This window comes from Ictidomys tridecemlineatus, chromosome 11 (assembly GCF_052094955.1).
Source record: "Ictidomys tridecemlineatus isolate mIctTri1 chromosome 11, mIctTri1.hap1, whole genome shotgun sequence".
Classification (NCBI taxonomy): Eukaryota; Metazoa; Chordata; class Mammalia; order Rodentia; family Sciuridae; genus Ictidomys; species Ictidomys tridecemlineatus.
Window position 1 is genome coordinate 37,324,088 of NC_135487.1, and position 19,631 is coordinate 37,343,718.

The 19,631-nt window shown below is 37.9% G+C and overlaps 1 protein-coding gene across 2 annotated transcripts in view; it reads right to left on the reverse strand.

Annotated features, from left to right (window-relative positions):
- The window catches only part of Agbl4 (AGBL carboxypeptidase 4), a 1,323,233-nt gene extending 1,318,255 nt beyond the window's left edge, over positions 1 to 4,978 (reverse strand). For both annotated transcript variants that reach the window (XM_040288638.2, XM_040288637.2), the window contains exon 1: positions 4,768 to 4,978. In XM_040288638.2, the coding sequence (XP_040144572.2) occupies positions 4,768 to 4,801 (34 nt within the window). In that variant the 5' untranslated portion in view covers positions 4,802 to 4,978. The remainder of the gene's footprint in view (positions 1 to 4,767) is intronic.
- Between the last annotated feature and the right edge of the window lie 14,653 nt (positions 4,979 to 19,631).

Below are 19,631 nucleotides of genomic sequence, written 5' to 3' on the forward strand. Positions count from 1 at the left end.
AAAAACCTTCCTGACAGAAAAGAGGTACTCTGCAAATGGGAAAAAACTGACTTACTGAAATAACTTTCTTTTTAAAGGTTATTTGCATGACACTTGCTTATTTATCTTTACCCATTTTAGGGCAGCATATTACTTTTGATTTATTGAAGGATAATCAGGAAACTGGGTTACAGTTACAGTTCCTCTTCTTCCTGGTTGTACAACCCTGGGTACTCTAACAATTTAAGAATAACAATTCATATGTCTCTTGCTGGATACTGCAATCTTTCTCACATCTTCTGCAGGAGAGCAAGAATGGAAAGAATCTGAGCTTTGGAATTAGAAAGACCTGCTTTTTAGTCACAAAAACCTGAACTAATCACTTACTCTCTCTTGATCTACCTATGTAATCTTAACTTCTTTCTTCAGATCTATTGTGAAGAAAAATGAGAAAAAGTATAAACAAAGTAAACTATGAAGAAGCTAAAAGTATAAGATAAACTAATAACCTGAATAATTTAGGGGACTGCATTTGCTTTAGACCTACTCTAACATAAACATGTTGTTAGATCAGCCACTTCCACCAAAGTACTCCCACTTTTAAGATGTCAAATTCTGAAATAGAACATAACTAATAAAGAGAAAATTTCTTAACTTGAAATCATTTTCAAATTTCTGCACTTGCACAAAGTATGCATTTTCTTGGGAGAGAAGTCATTGTTTTGCATCAGGTAGTCAAAAGGATCTCGAACCCAAGAATGGGGTTGGGGGATTTAGTCTTTAAATCTGTTAAAAAGTGAGTAACTTCATCAGTGTTCTAATCAAACCTGATTCCCTCACTTCACAACTTTCCTCTGCACATGTTTCTTTCTCTGATCTTCATTTCTTCTCTTCACTCCTAATACCTCTGCCTACCACCTTCATTGGACTAACTCCTTCTCATCATTCAAAATTCAATTCATCTATTCCCTTCCTCTAAGAAGCCTTCCTGAACTACCATTTCTATCACCCCCAGGCTGTCGTGGGAACATTCTAGAGTCTCAGAATTCTGCATATAACTTTATGCCTCAATGGGAATTTTCTAATTACCTCCTCCTTGCAAACAGGGACTTGGTCTAATACATCTCCAAATTTCCGAAATTTAACACAATGCTTAGAACATAGAAAGAAGTTAATATTTTTTTTAATTCTTAATATTTTATTACATATAGATGTGATATTTTAATGTTTTTTATTGGTTATTCAAAATATTACAAAGCTCTTGACATATCATATTTCATACATTAGATTCAAGTGGGTTATGAACTCCCATTTTAATATGTTTTTGAATTAACAAAAATTTTTAAAATGAATATTATACTCCACAACATAGCGGTCTCTTTTACAGAACCATGACACAGAGCTTGATATATTACTTTTGTAATAAAAGTAAGGAAGCTATAATTACTGGAAGGTTTTGTTCTTCTCCCTTCTCCCATAACATTGTTGAAAATATTTAGGAATTTACAATCTTAAATAAAAATTTTCAATCCTATGCAAAATTTTAGGAATCCTTCTGTATTTTTCCTTGTTTTGTTTTTTTCCAGTTGACATGCAAGTACATTATTTTGAAATCCAGTTTAAAGACTCCAAGTTTCAAAATCAACAGTTCTTAAGTATTATATGGCAAATGAAAATATCTTTCTTTAGAGTTTAAAGGAAATTTATTTTATGTATTCCATTAAATAAATAGGGAATATTAAAAGCAAAGATAAGGATATTCCCATATGGTGAATACTATCAATGAATTACTTTAAGCCTTCACACTTGCAATAATTTTTTATAATCAGAAACATCAAACTCATCTAAAAATGAAATTTTTCCTTAAATCAATATTAAACTTAAAACCTACTTCATTGCTGAAATTGAACAACTAATAAAAATAGTCTGAAACTCACATAAGACTGTGCTGTTCTTAAATGACTCAAAGATAAAACTGTGATTGTGTTAATTGGGATGCAAAATATTGACATTCTTCTGACCTTTTAATTTAGTATATAGTTCTCTAGAATCTCTCATTGAAGTGACTAAGCTAAGATGCTAAAATTAAAGCCAAATGTAACATTCATAAATCTCAGGAATATAGACAATATCAGAAGGACTTAAGAGAAATAATCACATAAACTTTCTAGCCAACAAGAAAAAATTTTCTATCCCAATACTTTAGGCATCTTTAATAAAATTATGCTTACTTCATTACAGAAGATATATAGTTGACAAAAACAATTTGAACTTTTAAAAACATTTCTAAAAAAAGATAAAAATTATGTAAGTGTACATTCCCTCTTCCACAATTCAAAAAACCTCAAATACCTAACCTAGGCAATAAAACTAATTTGGTAGCAAAACCTGACTCAAATTGATATGAAGCTGTTAATGATTTATGTTCACTTAGTGCAAATGTGATATTAATGTGTTTGATTACAAAGCACATTCCCTTATTCATTAGAAAAGTTCCCCCCCCCCCAAAAAAAACTGCCTTTTGCATCTATGATCTACTTACAGAGTTATCTACATGGTTGAAAAAAAAAAACTATCTTAGGTGTCCTTTCATTCCTCCACAAAATTCTTCAAAATTCACCCCACACAGAGACAGGTTCCACAGTTCACAGATAGGTACCATAGTTCTTGGTACCTACCTTTTCCTATGACATCAAAACAATTACATCAATAAAGAAAAAAATCTTACATTCATCATTGAATGTTTAAAACTTGCTTTTATGTTTAAAGCGTATTCAATACATTTGAAATTTTTTATATTTGAGCTTCAAGTGAATTAAGAAAATAACATTTATTAGGTACATAAGTAATATTCACAACTATCCTACAAATATTATCCTCAACTTACAGATAAAAAAACTGAGGTCAGAAAAGTTGAACCCAAGGTCCATATCTAATAAGACAGAGAAACAGTACTCAGACAAAGATTTGAGTCCTACTTCTTTCCACTTCATTTTGCTAGAACATTAAGCTCATTTTAGACTATTTCCTGTATAGCAGGAATTTTCATCATGACTGACTTTTTCAGTATGCAGAATTGTTGTAATACAAACAGAAAGCTAAATAATAAATCCAAATAATGCTAAAGTAATCTGGTAAAGTACAATTTTGTATTAATTCTTTGCAGGTACTGATAAATTTGCTCAACTCTCTGGGCCAAAACTTATATATACTGACATTATATATACTGTACATTAAGTAAAGTTCTAGATGTGATAAAAAGCCTTTGTGGAGGACAGAAGTAATTATAAATACAAATGAGTAAAATAAATAGTAGGTTCAAAGGCAATATGTGCTATGGGAAAAAAGGAAAAGAAGACCAAGGTAAGAAAATCAGGATCAGAGAGTTTCTAGAGCCTAACTTGTTATCTAGCAAAAAGCATTTAATAAATATTTATTGAGTACATGAATGAATAAAAAAGTGAGCATGTTCAAGTTATGGGGGAGCTAAAACTATACAATGAGTAAAAGAGCTACTCTGTGGAAGAAACAAAGATGCCATTGAAAAAACAGAGACAGACAGAAACCATGAAGGGGTCCTAAAAGATAATGATCCCTTGAATTCTTGGTGGTTTCTTGTAGTTTCCAGTTCCATTCCCTGTATAGCCTTACCAACAGAAAACAGAGAGAGAGAGAGAGAGAGAGAGAGAGAGAGAGAGAGAGAGAGAGAGAGAGAGAGACTGGAGTAATTCAAGTGGATCACTCTTGTAACCATAATCTAACAAATACCTAATTAGGATGCAAATACAAGGTTATATGTGTACACCATTTTAACAACCCAACACCAAACAAATCCCAAAGTCACTAATTTTCTATACATACACTGATATTATCCCTTGTATTAAAGTTTCAGTTCTTCAGTCCTCCTGCCCTTTTAGGGATAAACTCCCTCCCACATATACATGGACTATAAAAACCCTTGTTTTCTTCCATGGCCCTTTAAGACACCTGAGGTCACTATCTCTCTTAAGCCCAGCCACAAGAGTCCCCCAGGAATAGAATCCTGGGTCTACCTCCCTGTCAGTCTCCCTGCCCTTTAAATGGTATCTTACACTCAAAGTAGTGAACATTCACCCCTTTGTGATTTTGAATGACCTTCAAGATCCCATATGCCACTCACTTAGGCTCCACCTCCTTTTAGCAGATTCCTAAAGGGTCTGGGTCTCTGGAAGTCCCCTCAAGCCTCTGGTCTTTTTAAAGACCCATACAAAGATCTGTACACTTTCTCTGTGGCCAGGGGAAATCCTGAGGATCCTAGTAAACCTCCCCTTCCATGGCACTGTCTGAAACTGAAGTAACACACCTTCCACAAACACCTGCCTCCTCAGAATCAGAGCCTCCTCCCAGCTCCAAATCATAACCCTGCAGGGATCCTTCCCATGCTCCCACCGGGCTGTGTACACCCTCTCCACGACGCGGCCTATCCCTAGGATTAGCCCCCACTACAAGTGCCCCTCAGCATTAGAGTCCTGTGTCCTCCCTGGGGTCCCAGTCCTTTCCAGGCCCATGCTCACTCAAAAGTGTGCACACTCCCCCACACATTCCCCTGCCAGCAGGATTTCGAGGTCCCTGCCCGCCACTCAGAGGGGTACACATCTCCCTTGACCCCTGACCCTGAAGTCATAACGCCACCGCGCAAACACATAGGGGCTTCCACTCTGGAATAGGATCATGCCAAGTCTCCTCTTTCCCCAGGCCCAGGACAGCAGTGCCACCTCAGTTTTCCCTGAATCGACCGCCCCCACAGACCTGCCTCAGGCGCCGTCTGGCTCCGCTCCGCCATTTTTGTTGTCCCTCAGACTCCGAGCCCACGCGAAAACCTCGGGGCAGTGGGGAGCGGGCGGTGGGATCCTAGAGCTGACAGGAGCTCCCTCAGGAAGACGCGGCACGAAGGTTGCCAGGGCAACGGGCGGCCGGCTTGCCGGCGCTGGCGCGTGGCGGGGGGCGGGGCGGGAGGGACGGGCTAGGAGGGAGCGTGCGTCCGAGGCCCCGCCCACTCCCCCGGCCTGGTGGCTGCGGGGTTGGGAACGTTCGCTGCTCCCGCGTCGGAGCTACCGCGTCCAGGCAACTGAGCATGCTCCGCCGCCCCTAGGGAACCTGGGCTCTGGTGGGCTAGGCTGGCACCGGGTGCCTGGTGCTGTCCACAGAGCCTGAGTTGATGTTTCTATCGTTAGAGCTCAATTCTGAGACCTTAGGCAGGTTTCTTGATTTCCCAGTGCTTCTTCCCCTAGCGTGCCTGACATTCCTCGATATGCTAGGTGACTTGTGTATTCAGTTTAACTACCTTGAAAAATAAAGGTGGTGTGCCCACTTCAACCCAGACACACAAAGGTCCAGTGATTGTGGCTCCTTTCCCCTCTTCAACCGCACTTGCCCCCAGTTCTGAAAAAGACTTTTCTTTTGTTGATGTAGGGATGCTCTTTTCAGTCACTATGTTCTAAGACCAAACTGGAAGGTTATCCTTTCCTAGCTGGCTCCCCTCCTACACATAGTTCTCTGTACATTTTCTTGCCCTAACATTTTTTTTTTTACAATGCTTTATGCATTATTTCCTTCTTTCTACCTCGACTGAGTTCCCTGATACCTGGGGTTGTTCTCTTCAAGTGTGTACACGCCATAGGGCAGCATGATGCATGACATAGAATAAGTATTTGGTAATTATTTGCTGAATGAAAAATGATTCCTAAATTCATTCCTGCGCATTCTGACATGTTTTATTGAGCACTTAATTTTCTAACAAGTTCTTTCCTAGGTAGGCCCCTTCTTCTCAAGGCGATCACAGAGCAGAACAAAGAGAAAATGATTTTGATAAACTGGGTTTGAAGTGCTAAATCAGGGAGTCAGAACTCAAAACTGTAATAGTGGTGAGAAGTAATCAGTGAAGACTTCAGAGGGAAATGAACACCCTTGCTGAGTCTTGAAGAATAACTAGATGTCAGCCAGGCAGAGGAGTGGAAGAGTGTTGTGGGCAGAGGACCTGTGTAAGTGGAGGAAAAGAAGTGCATGTGATCAGCAAAAAACTGCAAGAAGTCAAGGATGGTGGAACACAAATCCTACAGGGAAAACTGTTGTCTCTAAAGAGGTCAATATATCACTAGGTAACATCTTCACAAGGGTTCTCCAAAAAGAGCCTCAGGCAAGGACTTGGGAATTTGAGGAGAAACAAGTGAGACTGAAAAAGAGAAGGGATATAAAAAGCCAAGAAAAACCTGTTATTTAGTCAATTCAGTAGATAGCTGTGTTTAATGTCACTGAAGATGCTCTAAAGAACTGTGTGGAAAATAACAAAAATAGTAGTAGAAGGAAGATCAGTGTAATAGAGAAATAAATCAAGTGGCGGGAATAGGCAAGGGAAAGCACTTAAGACAGAAATAAAACTGATTATATACATGTATGAATATGGCATATTGAATCTCACTAATGTATAATGCACCAGTAAAAAAATAAATTTAAAGAACTGTGTCGAATGTGCCTTAGACATTGTCCCACTAAAGAACAAGGAAGCTGGGGCATTTATCATATCATTTCCATCTCCATTAGTTGAGTTTTATTCTCCATCCCCTAGCTAACCTCTCTTATCTTTCCTGGATTTGTTTCTCAAAGAGGAACAAACTTGCTGAGTTTGAGAGAAAGCTTAAAGGCAAAAAAGCAAAGATGAACCAGAAAGCCTTTGAGGTAAGATGCATTTACCTGCACTAAAATCAGGGATAAGTTGTGGGTACCATAAGAATCTTCTTCAGAAAGTTATGTGAAAATACCCATCAGGTGGGACTGCAAATTGGTGCAGCCAATATGGAAAGCAGTATGGAGATATCTTGGAAAATTGGGAATGGAACCACCATTTGGCCCAGCTGTCCCTCTCCTCGGTCTATACCCAAAGGACTTAAAAACATCATACTATAAGGACACAGCCACATCAATGTTTATAGCCGCACAATTCACAATAGCTAAACTGTGGAACCAATCTAGATGCCCTTCAATAAATGAATGGATAAAAACACGTGGCATATGTACACAATGGAATATTACTCATCAATAAAAGAGATCAGAATCGTAGCATTTGCAGGTAAATGGATGGAGTTAGATGGAGTTAGAAAATGCTCAGTGAAGTTAGCCAATCCCAAAAAACCAAATGTCAAATGTTTTCCTTCATATAAGGAGGCTGATTCATAGTGGGATAGGGAGAGAGAGCTTGGGAGGAATGGACAAACTCTAGATAGGGCAGAGGGGTTGGAGGGGAAGGGAGGGAGCAAGATGTAATTAATGATGTTGGAATGTGATTATCATTACTATCCAAAGTACATGTATGAAGACACAAATTTGTGTGAATATACCATGTATACAACCAGACATATGAATAATTATGCTCTATATATGTAATAAGAATTGTAATTCATTCTGCTGTCATATATAAATAAAAAATTACATAAAAAATAAAATCTGCATTCAGATTAAATGCAAAAAAAGAAAATATTCATCAGAAATATCTTTCACGGGGCTCAAATGGTACCTGGTATGCGTGGGGCGCTGAGTTGGATCCTCAGCACCACATAAAAATAAAATAAAGATGTTGTGTCTACCGAAAAACTGAAAAATAAATATTAAAAAATTATCTCTCTCTCTCCCCTCTCTCTCTCCTCTCTCTCTTGTTTTTTAAAAAAAGAAATATCTTTCACATTTGAGCATTTTAAAATTCACATCATGTCCACAGAAACAAGAAGATTGGTGCACACATGCTTTTCACAATCCTGATGACAGGTAAAGACTGAGAGCTGTGGGAATTTCAGAGTGGGAAGGCTCACTGAGAGCTGAGGAGAACAAACAAACATCATTCATAAGGATATAGAAGAAAAAAGAAAGATCTGGGTTCCATTAAGACTTTAACATAGCTTTATAATCATGGACATATCACTTAAACATACTGAGCCTCAGTTTTCTTTTCCAACAAACTGAGACAAAGTTTCTCCAGATTTCTCTAAGTCACAAATGGGGTGATGGATGAAATTGCATTTTACAAGTATAAATCCAGTAAACCTAAAAACCTACAATATTTGGAATAATCAATTGTACAAACATCTCCTAATACACCTTCTTAGCCAGGCTCTATAAAGATGTTGAGGGTAAAAAAGGTGAATAAATACAGTAGAGAACTGCACTGCTCAATTTTAATTTTAATACAATTTAGAACTCAATTATTTAGTCAGACTAGACTCATCTGGCTACATGTGGCTAGTGGATACCATATTGGACAGCTTCTGTATAGAACATCTCCATCACTGTAAAAGGTTCTGTTAGAGAGGGTTGATAGAGGAATGCCAACTGGGCAGAGGAGATGGAATGCCTGGAAAATTCTTTCACTAACAGAACCAAATTCACTTTTTATTTTTATTTTTTTGTATGTCAGTTACTTCTTAGAAACAGTGAAGGAAGCAGTGTAGACTCCTTCATCCTGCTGGAGTCCTCAGAGATTTCCCTTTTGTTGTGTTAAATAGCACAGCATGAAGAATGGGGTAGAAATGCCCCCTATGTGGGCTCTGAGGAATTAGTTTTCCCATGATACCATTAAAGTGTCTCTAGGATGTCTGCCTTCCCCAGAGATCTCCTATTGTATCTGCATCCACAGATAGCGCCCACCCACTAGAAAGTCAGGGTGCCTGACTTTAAACAAAACATTATCTGTAGAATTCACCACTCCCACTGTAAACATTTATTAAAATGGCAACTTTATTAAAATGGCAACTCCCATGTGCCTGGCCACTGAATTAAGTTACATACAGAATGGAATGAGAAAAATATTCAAAGTATACTCACATTTTTATGTGCACAAAGCCTCTTATTTCTCAACATTATAAAATTAGTATGAATATCATTTTCTTGGAAAATGAAATGAGACTTAAGAGAGTTTGAGTTACCCAAAGTAATATCAGAAAGTAGCAGAATCAGGAAAGACTGGAATGATGCTATGAAATTCACCTGTCCATGTAATTTTCACATCAAAAATGCCATGCCTTTGAAGTTTACAAATTAATTGGGAAGGAATGATTAACATGCACAAATTCAGTTTACAATTAACTTCAAGCTTGTGGTAAGAGTACTGACACAGGCTTGCTCATACAGTGTAGAAGTACCAAAGAGGAATAATCTTTTCTTCCTCCTTTCTGGAGGAAATACCCTAGAGCTGAATATGAAGAATGAGGTGGGATCAAGTAGATGAAACGTAAGATGGGAAGAAGAGAAGGGAAAATACTTCTTAATCCAACTTATTATTTGTATTTTTGCTTTGTTTACATTGGTTTGGCCATCTATAAATGTTACCAGTCTCTTTTAATCAACTTTTTCATCACTGGACCAAAAGACCTGACAATAACAATTAGAGGAAGAAAAGTTTATTTTGTCTCACAGTGTCAGAGGCCTCATCTCATGGCTTCTCCAGAGCTCTGGGCCTGAGGTGAGGCAGAATACCATGGGCAGAAGGGCATGGCTAAAACTATAAAATAATTATTTTAGTATTTCATATTGCTATGAATTGGGAAATATGGATTCAACTTTATATTTTTCTCCATATGATTATTCTTTTGCCCAAACAACAGTTATTGAATAACCAACACATCTTCCTAGTCATTGATTTGAGGTGTCACTTTAATAATACACTTAATTCTTGTATTTGTGTAGATACCTCTGCTTTCTGTTCCATTCTATTGAAATATCCATAAATTCATGCACTAGTATCCACCCATGTTGATTAAAGTATTATGATACTTTGTAATATCTAGCTAGAACCACTCTCACTTTTGTATCAGTCTTGTTTTCTTTTTTAACTTTCTGTATTTTATTATATTTTTACATCTTAAAAAGCATGCTAGTTTGGAAAAGTTCGAACCACATAGGGGTAGAGATTACAAGGGGTTCCACCACTGGAAGCAGCACATCTATCATATGCAAACCAACCTCAACCACATCCATATCTACTTCTCATACGCCAAGCCAATATTTTCTCTTGCCTAAATCACCCCAGGTCCACGTACCAAGCAACTAGAAACCACTCCTACAGCTAAACTCCATCAGAATTATTCAAAGTAGCCAACTGGTATGATTTGAATGAAATTTAATTGTTATTATAACAGTTTTAAGATAGGGCCTTTAAGAGGTAATTAGTAATAGATTAATGCCTTTATCACTGTAGGGGGTTATTTATCACAGGAATGAGTTCCTGATAAAAAGGCTGAATTAGACCCAGTTTCTTTCTTCTGTCTCATGCCTACTCTCTTTCACTTCCACCAAGTTATGATATAGTAGGAAGGCTTTTAACTTCTGCAGCCCCTTGATATTGTACGTCTCAGGGTCCAAACAGGTGGGCCAAATTAATTAGTATTATTTATAATTTTTCCAGCCTCTGGTTCTCTCAGTTACAGCAGCAGAAAATAGATTAAGCAATTCTAAACAGTTCACCCTGATTTGCCTTACCTCTCCCACAGAAATCTCAATAAAGGCTTTGACCTAGGGTTTTCCCTTGTTCTCTCTTCTGCCACCTAACCAAAACTTGATGCTTCTCCTGTGGTTTTGAAGGGCATTCAGTGATCTTCTCACTGGGACCTGTGAGAAAATAAACTTTCCAAACATTGTTCTCATTTCCTCCTATGAACACAGCCACTTTACCAGAGCATATAGAACGTGTACATTCCTATTCTTATTTATTCTTTCCATATAAATTCTGAAATCAGTTTGCTTAGTTGCAAAAAATACAATTATCCTGATGACATTTTATTACAGTTATAGTTAATTTTTAGATTAACTTAGAAATGATATCTTTATGATTTTGAGTCATCATATCTAAGCATGTACCTTCCCTTTTTTTAAGTCTTCTATTATGCCCTTCAGAAATATTTAACAAATATAAATAGTAAGGTGATTGATTTAAATTCACTTATATCAACACAGTAATTATAGTAAATGTAAATGGTCTCAATCAATGCTGTCCAGAGAAATATAATATGAACCACAATGCAAGCCAACATGTAATTTTAAATTTTCTTATAGCTAAATTTAAAAAGTAAAATTAGTTTTAATATCATATTTTATTTAACTCAGTTTATTCAAAACAGTATCAAGATATAACTAGTATAAAATTATGAGATATTTTATATTCTTGTTCATACTAAGTCTTTGAAATCTAGCGTTTATTTTATACTCATAGCACATTTCAATCTGAATTAGCCATATTTCAAGTGCCAAGTAAATACATGTAACTAGTCGCTGCAATAGCACAAGACTATTCAATAAAGAGTAAAGTACACTTTAGAGCAATACTGAACTAAGGAGAATGCATGAGAATAATGCCCTTATAAGACAGCATTAGCTAGAAAGGACTAGCTAAGCTCTCTTTCTACCATGTGAGGATGCAGCTAGAAACCAGTAGTTGGCAACCTGGAAGAGAGACCTCACCAGAACCTAATTGTGGTGGCAACCTGATCTCATATTGAAAGCTTTCAGCACTGTGAAAAATAAATTTCTTTTATTTTCAAGCCACCCCATTTTATGGTACTGTATTTTGTTATAATTAAGAAATTCCACATGGAAAGATTTAGGAACCACATACCAAATATCAAAAATAAAGAAAGATGGGGGCTGGGGATGTGGCTCAAGCGGTAGCATGCTCGCCTGGCATGCGTGCGGCCCGGGTTCGATCCTCAGCACCACATACCAACAAAGATGTTGTGTCTGCCGAGAACTAAAAAATAAATATTAAAAATTCTCTCTCTCTCTCTCTCTCTCTCTCTCTCTCTCTCTCTCTCTCTCCTCTCTCACCCTCTCTTTAAAAAAAATAAAAAATAAATAAAGAAAGATGAGCATGGGTGAACATGGCTAAGTTGATGATGATGGCATCCTTTATTATGTGAACACATAGAAATTCTGGGTAAAATACTTGCACACTTAAAGCATGGCCAGACATAAAAGAAAGGAAAATAATCTGTTGTTCGATGGAAGAGATGGTGCAAATTTATTTGTCATTGTAGTTTCCTCTGCCCAGAATGTTTTTCTTTCATATACCTGCCTGACTCATTTCATTTGTATCTCATCTCAAATGTCACTTTATTGACGATGTATTTCTTGACAATGCTTTTTAAAATGCAATCCTTAGATAAATCATAGCTTTTATTGCTATTTTGAATGGTATCTCATGATCTTTTTTCCCATTTGCTTTGCTCATGTAGACAAATATGTGGAAAATTCAGTGAACTCCCATATTATGTCTAATAATTTGTTGTTTGTCTCAGATTTGTTTAACCCATAAGAATATTCAAAGGCAAAATAGTAATTGTCTCTTATTTGGGCTAGCTATCTCTGGTCTCCCATGCTCTTGCATTGTACTGCCACTTACATTGAGTGTATGTTTTGATTGTGCCTATCACTTGACTTATAATTTATTTTCTTATATCTGTCTGTCCAATAGTAGGAACAGATAAAAATAGAAATGGGCAAGACTAAATTATAGTGTTTAGGAATATACATTTGTATGATAAAACCATAAAGAAACACATTGAAGTGATTATTCTATCAGGTAGAAAAGGAGCTATGATTAGGACAGAGCACATAAAGGGTTTTTAGGGCCACTGGAAAAGTTCTCTTGGTCTGGTTGGTGGTTATAAAGATGTTTTCCCTATGAAAATTCATAAAAGCTCTACATTTTTGCATGTAATTTCTGCATGTGTTTTATTTTACAATACAAATATATTCTTTGAGCTTGGGAACATATTACTATTTTAATCATTATTCTTTCATCATGTTAGTGTTACCGCTGTTGACCGGTGACGAGTTCTTGCTCCCCGATGTTGAAGAATAACACCAAAGAAGCACGCCGAGGCAAGGCCAGAGTAGAGATTAGAAATTTATTAAAGGACAGAAGAAAGGACTTCTCCCGGAGGAAGAAGGGGACCCAAAAGGTGGAATCCGTGGAAGTGCGGTTGTTTCCCCTTTTTATAGTTCTTTCAGTCATGGAATGTAGGTTAGAAGGCCCCAGGGGTGGGACACAGGAGGGCCAAAGAAGTAGTCTGAGCAGGAAGGACTTCATTATCACTTCTTTGTGATGGGCTCATTAACATTTCTTTAGGATGGGCTGTCTTCAAATCTGTTGGGGGCTGTTCATTAATACTTCCAGGTGGACTTTGGCCTAGGCCCTTTTCGGAACTTCATTAACATTCCATGAGTTGTCCTGTGTTTTCCCTGAGTCATTCCCAGCATGGCCTCCATTTTAGATTTCACTCGGTATTAGACCCGATTTACCTAACTACACTAACTACCTAACTTTAAATCTGGCTTCATTCCCCCCTCTAATTTGGGAACTCCTTACTGCTGTAAGGAAAGGGGGCGAAGAAAATCTTTCTGGCTTCTTCAGGTTGACAAAAGGGGCGATGTCGGGGCAAGCAGTTTGGAGTCCCCTTTAAAAATATCGGGTCTATCGAGTGGTCCATGCTAAAAGTCCAATTGAGAAGTAATAGGCTGGAGGGCCATTCGAGTGATGGGTGGTCTATAAGAGAAACAAGAATTCATTAGTAGTGAAACCAGATTGATGCAGCAATAAATGCCATAGCACAGAAATATGCCAATGAGTATGATGGCAAAGACAAAGGCTAACAATGTTTACTACCAGGAAGTACCTAGAACCAGGAGTTAAGATATTGTTTCCATGACAAAGTTGTTGAGGACATGACTTCTATCTGAGCATGTAAATCTTTAAGGATATTTGTCACATTGCCAGAAATGTCAGCGATGTAAACACAACATTTAACTTTTAGGGTTACAGATGTCCTTTCCCTTAAGGGATAGTTTAATAATTTAATATCATCTGATCTTGCAAAATCCTTTTACTAGTATGACCTGTGTCTATTAAATTTTGTTACCTAGGGCTGGATAACCATACTAACAAACACCAAGCCTACCTGCGTAGGTTAGGAATATCTGTGGGCCTTAAACTAAAAACTACTCTGGCAGTTCCTTTTGATAGTTTTCATTACCTAAGAATTTCTTTTGTAGCCTCCAGTTTTACTTATTGTTGGAGGTTACATTTAATTATTATAATTATTTAAAATGTCCAGGAATAGCTATGTTTTGGCTTTGACTGTCTTTGCTAAGTGTTTAAGATGAAGCAAGTCAAACTGACTTTGTTTTCATCTATTGTTAACAGTCAGCTGAGTCTCTGGGAATCCTTGGGAACTTCACAGCAGCTTCTCAGTTCTGCTAGTGCCATTTGCGCTAGGATGGGTCCAGGCCTTGCTTGACCATGTGCCTTCCCTCGGAAGCATCAGGGATGTCTCCCTTCTTTGATGACCCTCCTCTTTACAGCAAATGCACTGATTGGCTTTCTGTCCTCCATTGGTCTCATTAATCTCCCTGATCAGGAGGTTATGTGGCCTAGAGTTGCAAAGCCCTTTGGAGAAGACCCTATCCCTGATTCAGACTGACTCAGAGGGCAAGAGCCAAACATTGGTTTTCTTGGCCCCTTTAATTTAATTTTAATTTTAAAACTTAATCTTAAACATCCAGCAAATAAACTTCAACAGCCTTATACTAAGTATTGGGCTTTAGTACTTATCTTTCTATCCTGTAGGTGATAACTCCTTATCTTAAGTTAACCCAGGTTGTGAGTTCTTAAAGCAGTACCTCTTTAAAACATTAACAGGCAATCCTTAGACCATCTAAAAGCAAACTACAAAACAAAACTAACTAGGATAAAAACATATTTAGTTTATGTAATAGCTACCTTGAATTCTGGCAGAGTTATACATTATAATCCCCTGTTTGAGATCCTGGCAATCGTGACAAAAACCAACTTTTGGACACAACTCTAAATGCACTGAAATCTGGCCTATTTCTTTCATAGTAACTTTCACATACAGTGAGATGGGACATAGAGCCTTATCTCAAGGTGGGGCTCTTCATAAGTCTTAAATACTATAGTTCTGAAGCTGATCTTTGCTTTTTAGACATCATTTTAAAAGCCTACATAAATTGCTGCTCAAGTTTACATGAATATTAGCTAACACAACATAATATCACATCTAATACATGAATTAAAGAAAGGCTGAAAGCTTTTAACCTTTTGTAGAAAAGTAGCAAAGTACTTTTGTGTTTTGTAATAAAACCTCATTAACTTAAAAAAATACATCTAAAATTGTATCTCTGTGTAAAATGTAACATGGAACTTTATATCTTATTGATAAGAAGTCCAGTTATAGAACACAAATGATATAATTGAATCTCTAACATGTTTTTTTTTTCTTTTTTGAACCTAAAATTACCATACAACTTTAGAACACCAGTTTGTAAAGCTTTTACCTTATAGACTTGTATACCTGGAAGATATGAACACATCAGTAACATCACAATTACATTGATGATTTTATGCTAATCAAGCTTGGCTTTTAAAGAAATGACTAAGGGGGAGATGGCAGGGCTTGGATAAATGGCAGGCAACCCGTCTATTGGCAAGTTTTTCTAGATATCATCACCAGCACCTGAAGAAGATCAGAGCGAATAAAAACAGAATGAAGATAAAAATTAGAGCAAAGATCAATTTCTGGCAGAAGTTCCATGTTGGGGGGCTGACAGAAAAGAGACCAAGGACCATGAGGAAGCTCAAAAGGACATAAAGACTCATGAATCCAGGATGGCAGATTAAGAGGTTCTCTGAATTTGTTGTTTCCTGCTGCCCCATGTCCGCTGCATTCCATCGTGCCTGGTAGTGAGCTTCAGCATTGAGTGAATTGTTCTCTTGAAGATGTTGGGGGTCCATCTGTCAGAGGCAGGTGGTGCCTAAGCAGAAGCTGGTTGGAAGTTTGATTTGAGACTTTCTGCAATCGGATTTAAAGGAACTTCATTATTCAGAGCAAGAGAGCACAAGAAAAGTATTGAAAGACAACAGTTGTTGTTTAACCATAGTTGTGTAACTTACTCAAAAACTTACACTTATAACCAACTTGCACAGACCTTCTTTATCACTTACTTAAACCCTCTTAATTACTCAATCCAGAAACACATTTTCCCTCTATTAAATCCATATCTAGAACCTTCTAGTTTCTCTTTCATCTGTTAACCTCCTTCTGTTCACATCTTGAAACAATACTTGTAAACCTTTGAATCTGAGCAGATTATTTCATAGACATTTATTAGGGCCTTTTTTTTTGAACACCTAGAATAATTTATAAGCTTAATTTAAGATCTCCTTTTTAATCTATTTACCAAATTTAAATTGAGCCATTTGAATCACATGAATCAAAGATATTTGGATCCATTTTAATTTTTCATGAGCGCTCCTCATCTGTCAATTGTCATATCACTGCATGATATATGGACATACACACAGGCATACCTACATACAACACTAACACAAGTGTAACACGTAACACAAAAGGCCTTGCAGATTTCTCAGGTGAAATCTCATTGCAATGTTAAAAAAACTCCAGTTGATCAAAAATAGAACTTATCAGAAAAACATTAACTTGTCTGTAGGAACAAAATCATGAGCTCAAAAAATATAGAATCTAAGAAAAGACAAAAGGTCCTAGAAAAAAATTGATCAGCCAGTAATTAGTAAATGCCATACAATTTACTCTTTGGTTTAATCTAGTTTGAGTTCAGGTAAAAGACACTTTTACTCTTTTTTTTTTTTTTTTTTTTTTGGGCCTGAGCTCCAGGCTGCTTCTGTTTGCATATCAGTGTAAGCCCTGGCTGAGGTCTGGAAGGGACTGGGAAAACCGGAATTCTGACCAGAAACTTTATGTCTAAGGCATTTTAACCATAAGTCACAATTTTCAGGTTTGGAAGTAGAAATAAGATACAATTTACAAAATTTTATCTTTATATCTTTCTACACTAGAAAAACTTGCTCACACAAAACTGAAAATAGGATCTTTCTTGTTATAAAAGCCACCATCAGAAGAAGTTCCTTCAGGATCATTAAACTACTTTTTTGTTCTGAAGTTTCTAAAGTACATTAAATCACCTGGAAAATATCTACACACTACCATGTATATCTAAAATTATTGAAAATTTCCAAGACTGTTGCTAATTAATGTCATTTTAGTAAGCCAGACCAATGTTTTAATTTAACACTTTTCCTAAATCCTACACACTGAGAGAAACAGATACTAAATCATAATTTACTATCCTTGCCCAAATCAATGCACTGTATACCTAGTGAAATCGCCTTAGGCTACCCAGTTCAAAAATTGATGAAAAAATAAAACAATGATTGGGAGTTACTTGCCAACTTGGAAGTAGAGTTCTTTTAATTTTCTATCCTAAGTATTTAAGTTCTCTGGCATGAATTATCTGAAATCACAAACTTAACAATTGCCTAACCCTAACTTTTAACTGCAAGATTATGCAATGCTTCGAACTCATTTAGATACCAGATTTTACAATGAAACATCTTTTAGACACACATTTAGCCTAGATTATCCCCAAGAAACAATCTATAATAACCTTTAAAACCGACCATATAAGAAAATATCTCTCCAGGTTTTGAACTTTCATTTAATTATGACTCCTATCAGTGGCACCTTAGATTTCCCATGAGTGGACCAGATGTTCTCGTAGGGGCAACTATAGGTATAAAATCAAGGGTCTCAGTGTGACTGACTTTACTGCATTTAGGTGGAGTAATTCTTACAGTGCAGGGAAATTATGAGGAAATTTCCCCAAAGCGAAAATGGCTTTGGCAGCTGCTGGGAATTTCTCAGTTTCCCCTTCACTTGCAAGATTAGCTCCTTTGAATAGATCCAATCCCAGGCTATCTGGCTTATCTCCTAACCTTCCAGTAGAGTCAGTTTTTAATCTGCTTTAGGTCTCAAAGGGGGAGGGGTGTATGTACTTTGATCAGCCCAAATTTTTTTATTCTTTTTCCTCAGTGAGTCCAAGATTTTTTTTTTTTTCATGGCAGATATCATAGCTAAGTTTACTTTACACCTGTTGGCACAATTTAGGATTTCCCTTAGAGCAAAAAATCTGAACATACAACACCTTACACCATTTCTTTTTTGTAAATTTTATCAAACTGTAAAAAGATTTAAATTGATATTTCCCTCTGGTGGCCAGGTTTCTCATATTTGAGGCCAGGCCAAGAAAATGAGGCGCTTGTTCTTGAGTGTCTGAGGTTCAAATTTATCCCAATTTTTCAATACGCAGGCTAGTGGCGCACCTAGCGTATTGGAGAGAGAAGCTCCTGTCTGAGTGAGGAAAACAGGACTCAGGCGCCCATGCTGCGCCGGAGAAAACTGTTTTCCTTAGGGACGTCTCCCTAACCTTGAGCTTCCTAAACGGTCCAGAAAACCCGTCTCTCACCTGGCTTTGCCAAGGGGTTTCTGGTCCCCTTTAGCAAAGTGCTAGGGTCTCAGTTTGCCCTGTGCCAAAGACCCTGGGAGGATTCAGACTTAAGGGCCTTACTGCTTTCCTCCCGGCCACTAAAAACCCATTGAATCGTGTGCTCTTTGTTGCCTTTGCTCTGTAGACTAGCAGATTACCAGAGTTGATTCTAAAAAATGCTTCTCTTAGCAGCTTAAGGAACACAGCTCATTTTAAACATTGGGTGGTAAAACAGACTATTGAAAGTTACCTATGCACCTTAGAGAACCTGGGCAGATCTTATTAATTATCCCATGCCTTTTTCTCAGTCCTACAACCTGAATTGCTAACGTTTCTGACCTGCGAAGGAAGGGAAGCATCCAGGAGGAATGGATGCGGGGTTGGGAGTGTTGCACGGCCCATACGGAGGCAAATGTGATTGGGGCTTTCCCTCAGTGCCATTCATCTACCGATCACCTTAGATACCCCTGAGGGCTGTCGGGAGAGGGCTCAAGAGAAAGGAACCTTTGGAAACGTCTGAGAGTAGCCCAGACCGGGATTCCGCAGTTGTTCCAAACTCTTTCCTCCACCTCCACGCATCTGAGGCAGATCGGGATTCGGGACACTGTGTACTCACGCCAATTGCTCTCCAGGCCCAGACAGAAAAGTTGGAAACGGCTTTGGCAGAACCCAACATGCCTGCTCTGTACCGAACAGGTGATTGAGAGCTGCTTAGGCTGAGAAACCTCTCACCCGAGACTTGTAGAGTGGCGGCTGCACTAGTTGCGTTTAAGTAGCCGACGGGTGCCCACTTTACCCTCCAGAAAGAAAGAGAGAAAGACGCACCTCAAACAGATATGGGGTGCGTAGAGAGGCGCTTACCTCGGTGCAGAATATCTCAGTGGGACCTCCAATATGTTACCGCTGTTGACCGGTGACGAGTTCTTGCTCCCCGATGTTGAAGAATAACACCAAAGAAGCACGCCGAGGCAAGGCCAGAGTAGAGATTAGAAATTTATTAAAGGACAGAAGAAAGGACTTCTCCCGGAGGAAGAAGGGGACCCAAAAGGTGGAATCCGTGGAAGTGCGGTTGTTTCCCCTTTTTATAGTTCTTTCAGTCATGGAATGTAGGTTAGAAGGCCCCAGGGGTGGGACACAGGAGGGCCAAAGAAGTAGTCTGAGCAGGAAGGACTTCATTATCACTTCTTTGTGATGGGCTCATTAACATTTCTTTAGGATGGGCTGTCTTCAAATCTGTTGGGGGCTGTTCATTA